This window comes from Agelaius phoeniceus, chromosome 13 (genome assembly GCF_051311805.1).
Source record: "Agelaius phoeniceus isolate bAgePho1 chromosome 13, bAgePho1.hap1, whole genome shotgun sequence".
Classification (NCBI taxonomy): domain Eukaryota; kingdom Metazoa; phylum Chordata; class Aves; order Passeriformes; family Icteridae; genus Agelaius; species Agelaius phoeniceus.
Window position 1 is genome coordinate 9,277,816 of NC_135277.1, and position 16,032 is coordinate 9,293,847.

Genomic DNA, 16,032 nt, shown 5'->3' on the forward strand with positions numbered 1-16,032 from the left:
ACAGAATTATATTATTAACCTACTTACAATAGAGGTATCTACATGGAGTTTTTTCTTTACATTTTCTTTTCTAGGAGTTCAGGGCTCATAATTAGATATTTTTCTTTTTCACTCCCCTACATTTTATTAGCCTCTATAATTAAAAAAAATGAACACCAAACCTCAAAAACAGCCTTTGCTTTCATTTTCACGTGTTTCCCTGAAGATTTTCTAAATACTCAAGCCTGCCCTGTGTCTCTAGTTAGAAGCATTGGGCTCACTGTAACATGACAGTGGATTTAGTTCCTAATGTGTCAGGTGGTTTTAGGGCTGATTATTTGTCATCTAGAAGCAAGAAGATGAACAACCTTGAAGTCACAAGTCAAACCATCTGTACCTAGATCCACATTACAGGAAACACAAAATAGAGAACACATCCAAGGGAATCAGATGCAATCAAAAAGTTTAAATTTCCAATAAAATGTTAAATATGTCCCAACTATTTTATGGTTGAACCTTGATTATAAATTGGCTGACTTTTGTTATCAGTAAGGAATTCTCATTTAGCACTTACCAGTTATGTGGAGAACAGATGCAGCCTCAGCTTTTCCAAGAGCATTGGTTGCTCTGCAGGTGTAGGTTCCTGCATCTCGGTAGGAAACATTGCTCAGAAATAAAGAGCCATTCAAAACCAAGGAAGAATTGATTTGTAAAACATTCTTCTTCTTCAGCCATGTTATATTTGGTTTGGGAACACCTTTAAAATGAAAAGAATTAAAACATTTATTGTGAGAGATAAGCCATAAAGTTTGTGTTGCTAACTGCTACCGTAGCATTCAAGAATCCTGAGCTCCTTTGTCCTTTCACAGAGTGTGAAAACCTAAGCAACAACATTGCAGTGAAACAAGCAGTTTTCACACTCACAAGAAAACATCTGAGTTGTGAGCCCTATCAATAATTCAGCATCCCACTAAAAATAAAGCTCAAAGGTTAAATTCTGCAAGCCCAGCTCAAAGACAGCTTTACAGACTGCTCCCAGTCCTACAAAAGCAATGTGCTCACACACCTCACTGAAAGATGTGACACCACTAAACCCAGCCAGGACCAGCTGATGGAAAGATCTGCACAGTACCTTCTCAATCAGCCTGCCTCTCACAAGGAAGGAAGGGCAGAAGGGAAGAAGGAAGATTGAATTTTTTATCAAAAATTAGGAAAAAAAATTGGGGTAACAATATTTGTCTTGAAGAAAAAACTGGATTAGAAAATACATGTGGCAAATTTATGCCAAAATAGTTGTGACAAGTTCTCCAAATTGCAGATGTGATCTGAACAGCTTGTAATGACAGAGGGTGAAGGGAACAGAAAGAGCTATTAATAATGAAAAGAGGGGTTCTCTTATTAAGCAATCTCATTACAGTGGTACAGAAGCTGAAGGTCTACCATCATTGCTGCTATAGTGCTTGAACTCTGAGAGCCTCAGCTCTTGCAGATAACTTGTCATTTTCAATTTTAATCAGTAAATTACTTGGAATACTAATTTTTATTGAAATTATTTTTCCACTGGCACACTACCAGTGGCAAGACTGTTTTATTTTCCTCAAACACTTGCCTTTAAAAAGAGATTTTGCAAGTTGGCAAATCAGACACCTCATTGATGTGCTCTGGTTGAGCTGCTCGAGCAGAAATGCTCTTTCCAAGTTCCAAAATCCTGGGGAAGCCACAGGGTAAGCTGGCACATGTGGCACATGGAGCAGCCACCGACGTGCACAAAAGTGTGGGGATGGGACAAGTCACAGATGGAAAAAATCTCTCACCTGAACCCTTTTCTTCACTAAATAAATGGGTCAGTGCTCACTGAAGGCTGCTCAGCTAGGTTTGCTGCAGGAGCTGACCCCAATGTGGGACATTTGGAAGCTGCAGCCATCCTGAATGCTAATTCAGGCTCCTCTCCTCACAGATCATTGTGCAGTATTACTTTACAGATGATGTCTTCATGATGTGGAATGGCCTTTAGGAACAACTTTAACATTTCAATCACTGGCTTAGCACTTCCAATGCACACCTCAAGTTTTTCCTTTGCTGTAATAGGAACCAGACATATTTTTTGGAACCTGCTATTTCACTGAAGGAAAAAGCTCCCCCCGCCATTTTGTCTAGAAAGGCAGTGGAGAGAAACACTCTCTGGGTAATCACAGATTTTATTCTAGACAATTTAGCAGTTGTTCCATGCTTTTAAACTCGTGTAGAACTGTGTTTTACTGAATAAAGCTGATTAAAACAAGATCTGCAGAGTGCACGGCGGTCCGAAAACCAAGTTGTTTTTCAAGTTTCTAGAAGAAGCTTTATGCCACTTTGAAAAATCCATCTGGAATTAGGATGAGGTCTTGGTTTAAGGGTCTTTTTTCCATTTTACCCAGATTTCTGGCTAAAGTGTGTAATTCTCAGACATTTTTCCTTTACGGTGTTATTTCCACAGCCATTCAGGCATATACTTACTCTGCAGATGGGCTGAGGAGGTGGTGTGAGGATCTGAGCTGTTTTGCTCTCAGACCTAGAGGCAGACTACCCTCACTGGCACCAAAGCCCAGCAGGCCAATCAGAGCCAAAAAGAAGCCAGAAGCAGCACAGCTGAGATGGGACTGTAGTAAAAAGGTTTAAACTCAAATTCCACAAAACACAAAAACGCTTGGAATGGTTCAAATTTAAACTTTTAACCTGAGCCTCTATCAAACATCAGTGCAACATCACCTCATGCTAGTCCTCCCTCTGCTCTCATGACAGCATTCAGGAGTGTAGCTCACTCCCAGGATTTAACTAAAGTCAAATATTTTTCTTCCAAACGCTTTATAACCTAGAGCTGTCCCAGAAAAATCGCCATGTCTCTATTCTTCTACGTGTGCCTCATTCAGAGAGAGACATGTAGAGCCTTTAAAAATGCGAACTGGAGTTCAGTGTGCACAAGACATCTGCAGAATAGCTTTGCCACTCATTTTAAGTTCAAAACTGGGTATCTGTCACACACCTTAAACTCAAGTTATAGCAAATGATTCCTCTTTCTTTCTCCAAAGAGCTGTATTTGTTTCTCTTTAGGGAAAACAAGTGAGTAATACCACACACACAAGTAAATCAGGCCATTACTCAAGTGAATAACGTGAGCACACAAACATAAATTGTAGGTCTGAGGAGAAGTGCAGACAGAGCCCTGCACCAGAGGCCAGCAGCCAGCCCAGCTGTCATGCACCAGGAATCCACCCAGGCCATCCTAGGGGTGCTGGCAGTGAGAGATAAAGAGTGTGGGAGGGGGAATCCATGGAAAACAGGCAGTTAAACAGATCACACTAAAAGCTGTGCACACTGCTGCTCTCCAGCAGCTGATGCTACACGGACACTCTCGGGGTGCTCCCATTGAGGGGAGATGTTTGAGCTCAAAGCAGCAGTGGGGATAATCACAACACCCCTGCACTGAATTTTACCCAAAACCATCAAGGAGTAAGATTTTATCTAGGAGTTAATTATTGTTATGTGAACTGTGTGCTGAGCCCCTCTGAGTTGGCCGCTTCACAAGCATTTTGAGGACCCTTCAAGATTTTGCATTTCATGGTTCCATTTCTTTTCCCACCTGTGTATTACACAGAGACCAATTCACTGTCTGAGAGTGAGACTGGGAAATATTGGACTGTGTGCTTAAGAACAAGTGGTATTTGTAATCAAGCTCCTTCTCTGACCTCTTCACTGGCTTTTGGTTAGGTTGCCATTAGCAGAATTAAGGCAAATGTTCAGACTGAGTCCTAAGCTAAGGGAAAAATGAAGATTCTTTTAGAGAATTCAGGGACCTATTAAAGACTGGAGTAGAGCATGAAGAGAGGAGAAGAGAAGAAGACTCTGCAGGCAGGACACAGCTCTATGCCAGAAATCAGGGCCTCTCACCCTGCCTTTCAGGAGAACCCAAGACTGTGACAAAATGCTTTCAGAGTTGGGCATCCAGAGAGACACAGTGGAGAAACCACTCAGAAAAAAGGCTGATATCTCCTAATACACCCTAGAAGCAGATTAAAGAAATAAAGCTGGAGAAAAAGACATCCCTACAGTCCAGCTCCTTCACATTCTTGGGCAAAGCAGTACAAGCATTTCAAGCCCTTCTGGACAGCTTCACTTTATCTGTACGTTCCTTTGGCCAGTGAAAAATCCTTTTCTGCTGTACATCTCATGAGAGACAGAGTTCTTGTTTATATTTTCATTTCTGGAATTCCGATCAGGAGAAACTCCTACTGCTAGAGGACACTTAGGAAAACCAGCTTCAGGTGTGCATTTAGTTTTTTGCTTAGGAGTACCTTGCATAAAACTCCATCTCATAACCCATCACAACCCCAGCATGCAGTCAGCATTAGCACATTTCAGGTGCAACACCTTCCACTGTGCAGATTTTCAGTGCTTTTTCTTTAGAAATTAGACTCCATATTTACTGCTCCTGAGATAAGATTTCCCTTCCCTACTGATAAGCAGCTCTGCACACTGAGCTGAGTCTCAGCTAAGAGCTCCTGGGAAAGAGCAGGCAAAGTACACAATTCCCACATTCCTCTTGTGACAAGGCTCTTCCAGTTGCACTGTGAAAAGCACCAATTTTCCTACACAGAAACTGCAGGACAGAGTTCAAGCATACCATCAAAACCAAGAAAAAGTTCATTTTTTTTCCCTAGGCAAGTAGTTAAGGCCTAAACCCTCAGTTTTACCCTTTAGAACTCGTGTAAATACAAACCTAAGAGCTTTAAGCAGTTTTCTCATACAAGGAGAAACGAAACTAAACAAAAATAAGCCAAAACCAAGTTATTGATTTTTATTTTTTCCTTCCCTTAAAGGAGCTGAAATTACTCCTAAGCTTTAGGACATATTTGTCGGAATTCATGGAGGATTTTGTCCTGTGCACAAGGTTGAATTTTACTGCAGATGCTTGACTCTTGCTTACTTAAAGATTGATTTACACAGGGACTTTAAATAAACTAAAATAACTTCCACACTGTCTTCAGGAGCATTTGTTTATTACAGAATTGCAGCAAGAAGAGTTACAAACTGAATAATTCCTGGTTTGACCCCCAGAGAGCATGACAAGGGGAAGGAGGAAGATGGATAGATGGCCTGTAGCCACCTTTGTTTCCTTCCTACCCCATCTCCATGCAGATGCAGCTGAGGATGAGCCCAAAGACTCAACTCCCCCAAAGTGCCAAAGGCTCAGAATCCCTGAGTGCAGTAAAGATCCCCAGGGTTCAATGGGAGATCAGTCACTGGATCCAGAGAGCAGCACAATCCAACAATTATATCCTACAGCTCCAAGTCAGGAAATCACTTAGGCATGAGACTAAATCCATCCCTATCAGGGAATGCAATTAAACACATACTTAAAATTCAGGATGGCTGTAATTGTCCTTCATGAACAAAGATGCATTCCTGAACTCAGGCCTTCTTAGTTTTCAAAAAACCTTGAAAATGCAAATCTTACTCTTACAACGGATCTAAATCCTCTTAAAAAGTTCTTCTATAGACCCAAGTGGCTATAAAACTTTAAAATTAGTTTAATCTATTTTTCTGACCTCAAACACAGGTTATTTTCCACTAGCACTGGAGCAGCTCTACAATACTCAATGTTCCATGAAAAAAGTCATTTTCCACCATGAGTGGCCCTGGGACAGCAAATGTTATGGAAAAAAACTCTAGCTCCGGATGGGACTGCAAAACACGTGTTTAAAAAAAGAGAAAAAAAAGGAATCTGCACTATAGGGTGCCCTTAAAATATTCAGTGTTCAAAAACAAATTTCCTCCAACCTTGAAAGCCCTGTGAAATATTACACACCATAAAAACCTTGGCCTACTAACTACCTGCTCTAAAACACTGGATATGTCTTCAGAAATTCCTCCCCCAGCTACGTAGGATCTCATAAAGTATTCTGAGTTTCCCATTCAAGAGCAAGGCAGAACTGTGCTGGCACAAAGCACATTTTACTGCACTTCACTAGAACTTTACCTTATTTCAGTGGCTAAATTTGCATGTCTGCCTTTCAGAGGAATCAATTCTGGGTCAGCTATACCCACACAATGAATGCCACCTGATTTTATTTACCATACACACCCCAACACCTCCAGTGCACTGAGCATAACCTACACAGCAGTTGCTTCCTCTGCTACACCTTTCTATTTCCTCCAGCAGAATTCTCAAACTGCCTTTAGATTCATCTGAGTTATCCTTGGGCAATCAACTTCCAGTGAACCCTGAAAAGCCTAAGCCTGCTGCTACTGAAATTACCTGGATCAATCTTGCCAGCTTCACCAGGAATAACCCAGCATGGGACATTTTGGCACTCAGTGTTATCCCCAGCCTGCCCTCTGACTCTGCCCCTTCTCTGGCAACCTTACAAAGCCTCTCCTGCTTCCTGCCAGCCTTGCAGCACCCCCCTCTTCCTAGGTGGCAGCAGGATCTGGCAGGATTTAGGTATTCTTACCAACATCTGGTGACCTCCTTAGACAGGTTCCCAAAGCAAGACCCCTTCCCACCCCACTCTTGCCATGGCTCTGTCAGGTTCTGTTTAGCTCTCTGGCTGTCAAAGAAAACTTAATCTTTTTTCCAGCTGTAGGAGTTTAAGGCTAATATTTTTCAAAATCAGGCATTTAAAGTAAGGCAACTGTATTTAGCTACTAATGACTGCTAGAGTGAATTGTGCAGTGAATCCCCAACAAAGACTCAGTTGGTGTGCATTAGGACACTTCCACAATTCAGCACTGTTAGCAGAGACTGGTTTACCCAGCTGCTGTAATTATATAATTGTACTTTCACTTCACTGAATAACAGCGCTGCATCACCAGGGATCACACTTGATCATCAGATGTTTGTCATCATAAAATAGATACATACACATGGACTTCAAAAATATGATTTTATCAGAAATCAAAGCACTACACAAGAATTGCTATCCTTAGTTAGACTTGAAGTCCACTTAACTCTGCATTTTCTGTCCAACAACGGGGACCTGGGGTGTGTAGGCAGGGCACAAAAATCATGTCACTTATTGAACAGCCCTTCCTCAAAATACCCTCCAGAAGCAGCCTTTAGCTCATGCCTGTTTCCTCTACTGCTCTTCTCTCTACCTCTTCCAGCTCTACTATATCATTTTTGAGATGAGGTCAGCAAGTTGCAAACAGGATTCACCACAGGTTCAAAGAATGGCCCATTTATATTTTCTATTATTTCATCCATTCCTCTGCCATTAGTTGTGGTTTGGACAGCACCCAGCAGGCATTTTGGTGCTCCATGGAGCTGAGAACCATCACTGCACAGGCCCTTCTCTGACTGCCACATGCACTTGTCTGCCTTGAATGTTATTTGTTCTATATGTACACATTTATTCTGCAAATATCAGCTTTGAACATCCTTTGAGCTCATCTAGCTTTTAAATGTTACTTGTGTGATCATCCTGCTGCAACTCTTTGCAGGGGGTTTTAGATCCATTAGCCTTTATAAATCTTTATTCTTCGCAGTTTTAGTCAACAAACTGATCTGATTCCTTCTGAGAACTTTTATAAAAATGTTAAGCATCAAAGATCCCAAAACAGCCTTTGGGGCACCCTACTCTCTCTTCACTGTAAATTCAACCACTTCTTCATCTCAGTCATTTAATCAGGTGCAAACCACTGAGGCAACCTCTTCCTTTTTGTAATTAGAATTTGTTAAACTTGGCCTAGGCAACTTCTCAACAGCTTTTTGCAGACTGAAGTATGAAGTATTTGAAATTTTACCTTCCTCTAACACAATCCATCTTAACCCTTCCTGAACTAGAAATTTAAAGGAAATTTCTTTTGAAATCAGCAAAGCCGTGAGAGGGAAAAAAAAGAATCAGTGCTGCAAACAATTTCAATGTATGGATTTCCCCCACCTCCCTGAGGCTCTATCTGCCTCAGAAAGGAGTAGAAGGCCTCAGGAATGTGTTCTTACAGAGACCTGGTAGGTACCAATGTCCCAAAAGACCCTCAGTGTGTGTTTGGAGGAGGGTTGCTTTGGACCATGCAGTCAATCTTGCCTGGACCCTCAGCCCATACTGCCCAAAATGCCAGGTACAGTCCCCAGGCACACCCTTCAGTTTAGTCATATCCAAAGGGATTCAGTTTTTAGGTCCCCAGACTATTACAAGACACAAAGCAAAGCACAATTTAGCTTTTGAACATCTTTCAGTCCTTCCTGTTTCAGCCTGATCCCAACAAAAACTCTAATGAAGAAGCACTTACTGTAAAAAGCATAAGAACAAAAGATTTTCCTTCTATTATACTAATTATAAATTCAGTCATTCCTTCCTCATAAAATAAATCTGTACACACTCCTTTAAACTTTTTAAATCTATTAATAATATCCTTTAGAACATACAAAAAACCCTAAAATAAATGAGGAGCCCAAATCCTACGTATTAAACTTCTATATTTCTTCACTGATGTTTTCTAAACGGGTTAAGCATAGAAGACAAAGAACAGCATCACAGTTACATTTGGAATAGTGTGAGCAAATGAAGCAACAGATGGAAAAATCAAAATCTTGATTTTTCTGGACCTGTTTCAACTTCCAACACTGACAGCAAATACTCGGTCCACCTTTGTGAAAATTCTGTGCAAAAAGATACAACATGCTTTGTGTATTTCTCACAATTTTTTATCAGTATGTTATTATTAGAGAGCCAAAATATATTCATAGGAATGCAGAATTTGGATGAAGGTGCAGATTCTACTTTTCAAGGCCTGTGTGCCAAGATATTTCAGAGCTGCAAAGTGTAAACAACCTCAGCTCGGTGTGTGTCACTTCCCTGCTCTCACCAGCAAGCGGCAGACAATGCACATTTTATTCACATTTCCACTCTTCCCTCTATTCTACTTCAACTTAGAACTTTCAAAGTTTTTACAACAAATGGAGTCTGACAGTTTTAGTTTACTTTAGCAATAATCACAAGACGGTTTTTTCTGCAAATACAATAAATGTTATCCAAGAGCAATTTGGAGCAATCAGTATTGATATTTATACCATGTGTGTTGATTGAAAAGGTCTTGGCTGTAAGAATGGAATATGAATCTACCCAGAATGTATGAATATCTTCTAACACATGCTCGTGTGGGAGCTATAAAAGGGAGTTTATTATAATTAGTGGAAAAATAGTCTTGTTATAAACTAAAAAGAGAAAAGAAAGAGAAACCATCAGTTTGTACAGTTCAGCTAACTTTTCTTATTCTGTTCTTTGATGCTCCTCTGTTCACTAGGACACATTGGTCTTCAGCAATTCAAAGGGCTTTTTTCAATCTCAATATCACTTTTGGAGTGTGAGAGAAAGGCTTTCAAAAGGGTAAAAGAACCAAATTTGAAAAAAAACTTGTACCCAAAAGGCCAATACTGCACAAAATATTAAAGATTACATCTTCAAGAGGTCAATTTCTTTGCAAAGAAACTACAGATTGAACAACTCTAAAAAGGTCCTTTAGGTTATTCATTCTACAGGAAAAAACCCTCAGAGGTCACAGCAGCCAAGAAATTTAAAAGTAATAATTCTACTACTGACATGGCACTGATACTCTTCACACACACAAACACTTTATTCACTAGATGGTTCTTCTTGTGGAGAACTATTCTGGGGGCTAGCAGGAGTCCCAAAGACCAGATGTGACCCCAGTGAGAAATCTGCATGAGCAATGTCTGTGTGGAAGGATCCTGAATAAACTCCTGGCATGGAGAACATGGAGAACACAAAGGCTCATCCAGTGATGTTTCAGTCAAACTCCCAGAGCAAACCCATCCTCTGCAGAGCAGTCAGGAGGAAGGGCAGCGAGGAAGAGGTGCTGCAGATCCAGCCAAGGGCCCTGTTATCCTTACTTTTGCAGGTCAGATCATTCACATCATCTTTTATCAGCATTCACAGTGAAGTTCTCATCCTCCTACACTGCAAATGGACACATTTTTGGGTCCCACCCATCAGACAAACCTATCAGCATAAGGTGCTATTAAATTCAATCTTCTGAAACCAGTGGTTTATTACTTTCCATTAAGGAAAGAAGAACAGGAAAACTCTGCTTACATCATTGCAAAAGTTTTTCTGCTTCCAGACTAAGTGACATTTTAAGACATGCAAGCTCTATTTTATTCACAAACAGTAATACTTACTTCCTTGGCAGTGACAGGAAATAAAGCAATTAGATAAATCATTTTTTAAGTCAACACTGGTGTCTCAGCATAACTAAAGTTTGGCTCACCAATATATACAATTCTAAAGCATTTGGAAATCTACAGTCCCATGTGAAAATATTAATTTATATTTAAATTGCTAACTGCTTACCCATCCTAACAATATTAATATTAACAGTGTGACATGAACTCTCTGCTGAATTTGAGATGTAGGTCAGTTATACAAGGAGTTGCCAAACTATAGTTGGAAAATATTACTTCATCAAAGAATTAGCCTTGGTATAACAGTGAATAGCAGAGCCACATGTCCTAATACATGTCAGCCTGGCGCCACTATTGTATGCAGAGCTATTTGCATATATATATTTCTATCACTACCCTGGTTCAGTATCAACACCCTCTGATATGCATTTCCCAGCACATAAATGTGAGCAGCACACACTGGCTGCTCTGAGGTCGTTCTTTGCACTCACTTGCAACCTTCGTGGTTATTTGCACTTTCACACATCATCCTCACAAAAGGCTGAGCTCAGCTTATTAAATGTTTGACAGAATAGTGCTGCTGTGACTGAAATATTACACTTGAAACCTCACAGATAGCAATGGCAAGATTAAAAAGAAAATAGGTACCTTTCCAGCAAAGGGTTAGAAAGTAAAATGCAGCAGTGAACTGCTTAATGCATGTTAATTCTGATTGATATTATTCTTCCTCCACAGATGTTGAGCTAGAAAATATCTGTATTCTCTCATAGCTCGGCACTTTCCTTTGTTTCCTCACTGCAGCTGCAGACTGATGGATCTAAAAGGTGAGTTTACTTCACCAGCAGGTTTAAAGTTCTATTAGGCTACAGCTGGAGATTTCATTTTCAGTTTTAACAATAGTCTAGACAGATGTGCATCTCCAACAGGGGTAAGGAAAGTTCTTTGATGAGCAAGTCAGCTGGCCATGCTCGCTATTGCAGCAGGACAGCCTCTCACCCTGGTGGGCTTTAAGCTCTCCAGTGGAGCCCTAGACCACTTCTTGGAAAGAAAGCCCTTTTAGGGAAACCCTGAACCTACAAATGTGTATGTAAATTGAAGTGACAGGCAGAAAAGAAATAGGTCTGGTGTGGGTGACATGCCTAATAAAAAAAACATTAATTATCAATGATTTTCAGCCTTCACTGGTAATTTATTCCAAGATAGAAGGTAAATTTCTGATCCCAACATTACAAGCAATGTCAGTCCAGCTCTTACTTACCTTTCACTGGACATTCAATCAAAATATTTGCTCCAATTCTTGCCACGATTGTACCTCCAACAACTGCTGAGAAACTGCTGGCTTCCAGATTTGTCATATTTAACACAGAGGACAAGATGACAGGCACCTCTTTGAAATGAAAGGAATAGTAAAGCTTTATTTAACTTCTAAACATAGATCTTGTATTTAAATTCATCATGTTTGGAACAGAATTCAGTCTGCAAAGCAGCAGCCAGAAAAGACAGGTGGGACAGATACAGGTGGACTGAGTTCACACCTGTTGTGGTTTTAGAGCAGCAAGACCATCTTACTGCTGCCTATTAAATCAGGCAGAGTTTCAATAAGAGAAACTATTTCTCATTGCAGTGGGCATGGGTGTTTAAATGCATATATTTATACACACATATATATGTCTGTGTGTATTTGTGTATATATATATATATTTATGTGTGTGTGTGTCTGTGTGTAAAAGGCTGGTTTTGTGGAATGCCACTGTTTTACCTGCACGCAACAGCAGTGATGTTTCCATGTCAAAACCAGAGTCATTAACAACCAGGCATCCATAGGTACCAAGCTCCTTCTGAGTAGGATTCCGAATCTGCACTCTTCCGGTGGTGTCCAGGATCACCCTGCACAATAACCAAGGAAACACAAGGGTTACTACCCTGAGACAAACCCAGCTGAATGCCCTTGCAATAGTTACAGATGGAGCAGCAAAGCTCCGTTTTAGGAGTTTGCAGACCCAGGGCAGCACAGGCAGTCCCAGCTCTGCCTCCTCTCTGGTGGCAGAAGGGGAGCACTCAGGGATACACTCAGGGAGGATTGCTCACTTGCAGCCCTTGGAAGGGCAGTGAGTTTGCTACCACAAACCAGGATCCCCTGGGCACAAAAGTGTGAATAAATCAGAATACCACAATTAAAAGTATTAGGCTTGGCAAGAAATCGATCTCTCCGGAGCAAGCTTGGTTTTCAGCAGGATTGGGGAAGTCACAAAACTATGGCCTGATCTGACTTTCAAATTACAATGAGGTTGGGGTTGTTGGGGCTTTTTTAAAATGTCATCATTGAAGCTAAAGTCTTCCACCAAAACCTCACAGGTGTCTTGAGTGCCTTGCCTGTTCTGTGAGGAGGATCACATCTTAGGGCAGAGGCTGAAAATAACAATTTTTCTCCTCTGTTACATCTCTCAGCCCTAAGTTACATGACTTGCCATACACCCAGTACAGCCCAAAAACCTGCAGCTGTTTATTTCCCCAACTGAATACATTTACATAATAGATTAACAAAAATTAATATTAAAAACACTTGTATCTCAACAAAACAAGCCATTTCATGCATGGCTCGAGTTTATCCTTTTTAACAAACCTGACAGATAAAAACCATTTACCTCCTCACACTCTTTCAGATGCAATGCTATTAACATCACTTTTGGATCCACACACATATATATAGATTTGTATATAGGAAACCTTACTAGGAAAAAAATTAGGAAATAAACCTACTTTGCTTAATATATGAGTTAAGAGCAAGAATATCAATCTGGGCTGAAATTAGGAAGCAAACATACTCATGAATAAACAAGACACCATCATGTCCACAAAAATTGAAGTATCACTTGCTACAAATTAATGGAAAATGATGCACATTTCACAAAATAAACATAACTGGTGTTTATTAACTGGTGGGAGCCACATGATTCCAAAAACATTTTCAATTTTAAAATGATTTAGTTTGGGTGTCTTTGCTTTAATTGATAGCCCTGCAGAAATATATTTTTCTTGGCAGTGCATTTAATCAGTTAAATATGTTGAGAAATATCCAAAAGCATCTTTATCATTTCAGAACCAGTTTTTTCATTACTCAAGAGCTAGCTATAATTCCAAGAGGCTCACACACAAAGTTAATGTTGATATTACCAGGTGAGCTTCTAATTTATCAACACTGAAGTATTTGTTCAGTCTTGAGCAAATATCTGATTGTGACAGCTTGCTGTACTCATTTGTCACTCTCAAATGCGATTGTAATACAGGTTCTTTATTATTCTGAATTTCACTGTCCTCAACAGAAATATTTTAAAGTATTGAAAAACATCCATAAAAGCTCATATTTTTCTTTTTCAACTGAAGTTATGCAGCTCCAGGAATACTTAAATAGTGTGTTGAAGAATGGTGTGGGTACTATTGATATTTTCCCTTCTTAAAATGAGTAAGAGCTAAGACTCCTTTTCATCTATACCATGACAGATGTTTTTAATGTGTTCCCACTGTATTTAGTATCTGAATGAATCCAATAGCCTCTCTAATTTGAGGGTAAATCTGCTCTTTTTCTGACACAGCTGAAATGATTAAAGCAGATCAAAAAATACAGCCAGGACATCCAAAACACTTCACCTTATAAAAATAGTAAATCGTCCTATGTAGTATCCTGGAAATGGCCAAACACTTGGATTCAGTAAAGCCAAACAACGTGACAGACACTTGAAAGAATAAAAATAAATTACTTTACTAGAAAGATGGCAGGCCCAGTGGCCATGCTTATCTCATTTTTACAACAGTACGTTCTAATATTGCACAGCAGGGTGGATTTTTTCCGTCGACAGCGCCATAGTAAGTCATTCAAAAGTAAAAGAGAAGCTATTTACTTACTTTGCAGAGGCTTTTAATGTCTCGCCATCTTTTGTCCAAGTATATTTCACTTCACTCATACCAGCTGTTTCACACAGTAGATTGACAGCATGAGTATTCTTGGTCAGAAAAACTGTATTTCCAATTCGTACAGTTACTGTTTTGTTGAAGGAAACTTGAGGAATTTCCTTTTGCCTCATAATAACTGGAACCTTCTGGTCAAACATTAACTTATCAACCGCTTTTGTGCTGAAACGTTCGGATTCGTTTGGCAATTTGCTTGGGAGTTTCGAGGGAACTTTCTCATCCTGGGCCCCCTTCCATTTTTCAGCAGTTGGTTGTGGATGTCTGGATAATTCAGCAATCAACTGGAAGATGAGCTGGGATGCCAGGTCATCGCTGACTTCTCCAGTTTCAATGAGCTGGCTCATGTTCCTCATGAGCTCCTCGAACTGAGCCGTGTCCATGCTGTAGGCACCCTGGAGAACTGCAGCCTCCAGGCGCCTGTTCCTGAACTCTCGAGAGCTGAACTCTTCTGCTGAATTGCTCCCAAAGCTCCCAAGGTTCCTCAGGAACGGCTGATCATTGACTTGCCTGTCACCCAGGTAGAGCTCGTTCTTCTTGCTCCACATTTGCCACATTTTGCTCATCTTGTGCCATTTGGCCCCGAGGCTGTTGGCTTCGTTGTGATCTGGGTGGCTGGGCTGGCTGGGCTGCTTTGGAGGGGCTGGGGGCTCGATGAGCCTGTTGTCAGTCCCGATGAGTTTGAGCACAAAGGTCTCGTGCGCAGAGCCCGCGATGCACCGGTACACACCGATATCCGCAGCCTCCAGGCAGTGGATTTTCAGCGAGCCTGACTTAGTGATGCCAAGCCTTTTGGAGTTTTCTAAGTGCTGCCCATCCTTCTCCCAGCGGATAAGGGACTTCTGGAACCTTCTCACGGGGCACTTAATGACCACAGATGTTTTTGGGAGTAGGTAGGCTCGGCTTCCAATGGTAAAGTTAATGCGCTTCTCTGGCCGTGTCTGAATATAAACCCGGTGAATGCTGACAATCTGAGGTCCATGGGCAGAAAACTTCGCTGGAAGCTTGGGCTTGATCTCTGCAAGAAAACAATGTGTTGAAAAGCATCTAGTCATTGGCAGTCATGCTTACAAAATCTGCTTTTCACAGAATGCTTGAAAGAGCTTTTCCTGACTTTGTTCAAATCAGACTGCAACACACAGAGCTTTTATCTGAGTCACAAAAATGCAAAAATATGAACAACATGAAACCATAACATTCTCTTGCTTTGGCCAAGAATTCTATTGCTTCTTCCCCAGATCTCCTAACAAGAAAAGGATCCATATACCTATGCAAAGGAGGTAGATAGTGAACACATATATGAAAGGATATGTACACATACTATATATTACTCCATGTATATGTTCATATTCCAGTTATATTTCCTACAGCTGCCTCAGAAAGGCTAGGCATGATGGAAATGAAAAAAACAAATTAAAAAAATGTGAACACATTATCACTTTCCCCACATTTGAGCACTGTTGAGTGCAGAATGACCTAAATAAAACAAAATCTATCCAAAATGTAAGGCTCCCCTTGACTCTTATTTAAAATGTTGGCTGGCTGTGCTGGTTGCCTGAGTCAAGCCAAACTGATAGCAGTGCAGGAGGTGAAAGAAACAGTCAGTGAAGACACAGCACATGGAACAGGCAAAGCCACCCTGTAATCACACGCTAAGGGTAATTCATTAGGGTTGAAAGATGAGTTGCTGACAGTATTGTGCCAAGAAGGCAGGGAGGGAAGCGAGGGAAGAGAGAAATAAGGCAGAATTTTGAGAGGCTGAATAGAGCGATCAGATGAATTACAAAAGCAGGCAATAACAGCATAAAGCTTTGTGCAGGTTGGGTATAGATACACAGGGTGTTATGAAACTGCTCCTGCACTGAACTACAGGCACCTGGATGCTGGAAGGTTTCTGGGGAGCTGCC

General features: G+C 40.7%; 1 protein-coding gene across 4 annotated transcripts in view; it reads right to left on the reverse strand.

Annotated features, from left to right (window-relative positions):
* The window catches only part of ADAMTSL3 (ADAMTS like 3), a 170,465-nt gene that overhangs the window by 11,459 nt on the left and 142,974 nt on the right, over nucleotides 1-16,032 (reverse strand). For all 4 annotated transcript variants that reach the window (XR_013184084.1, XR_013184083.1, XM_077185255.1 and 1 more), the window contains exons 21-24: nucleotides 14,063-15,143; nucleotides 11,919-12,046; nucleotides 11,418-11,546; nucleotides 554-736 (exon numbers count right to left, since the gene is read on the reverse strand). Coding sequence is in view for 2 of the 4 variants with exons in the window: in XM_077185255.1 (XP_077041370.1) it covers nucleotides 554-736; nucleotides 11,418-11,546; nucleotides 11,919-12,046; nucleotides 14,063-15,143 (1,521 nt within the window). In the remaining 2 variants the exon portion in view is untranslated. The remainder of the gene's footprint in view (nucleotides 1-553; nucleotides 737-11,417; nucleotides 11,547-11,918; nucleotides 12,047-14,062; nucleotides 15,144-16,032) is intronic.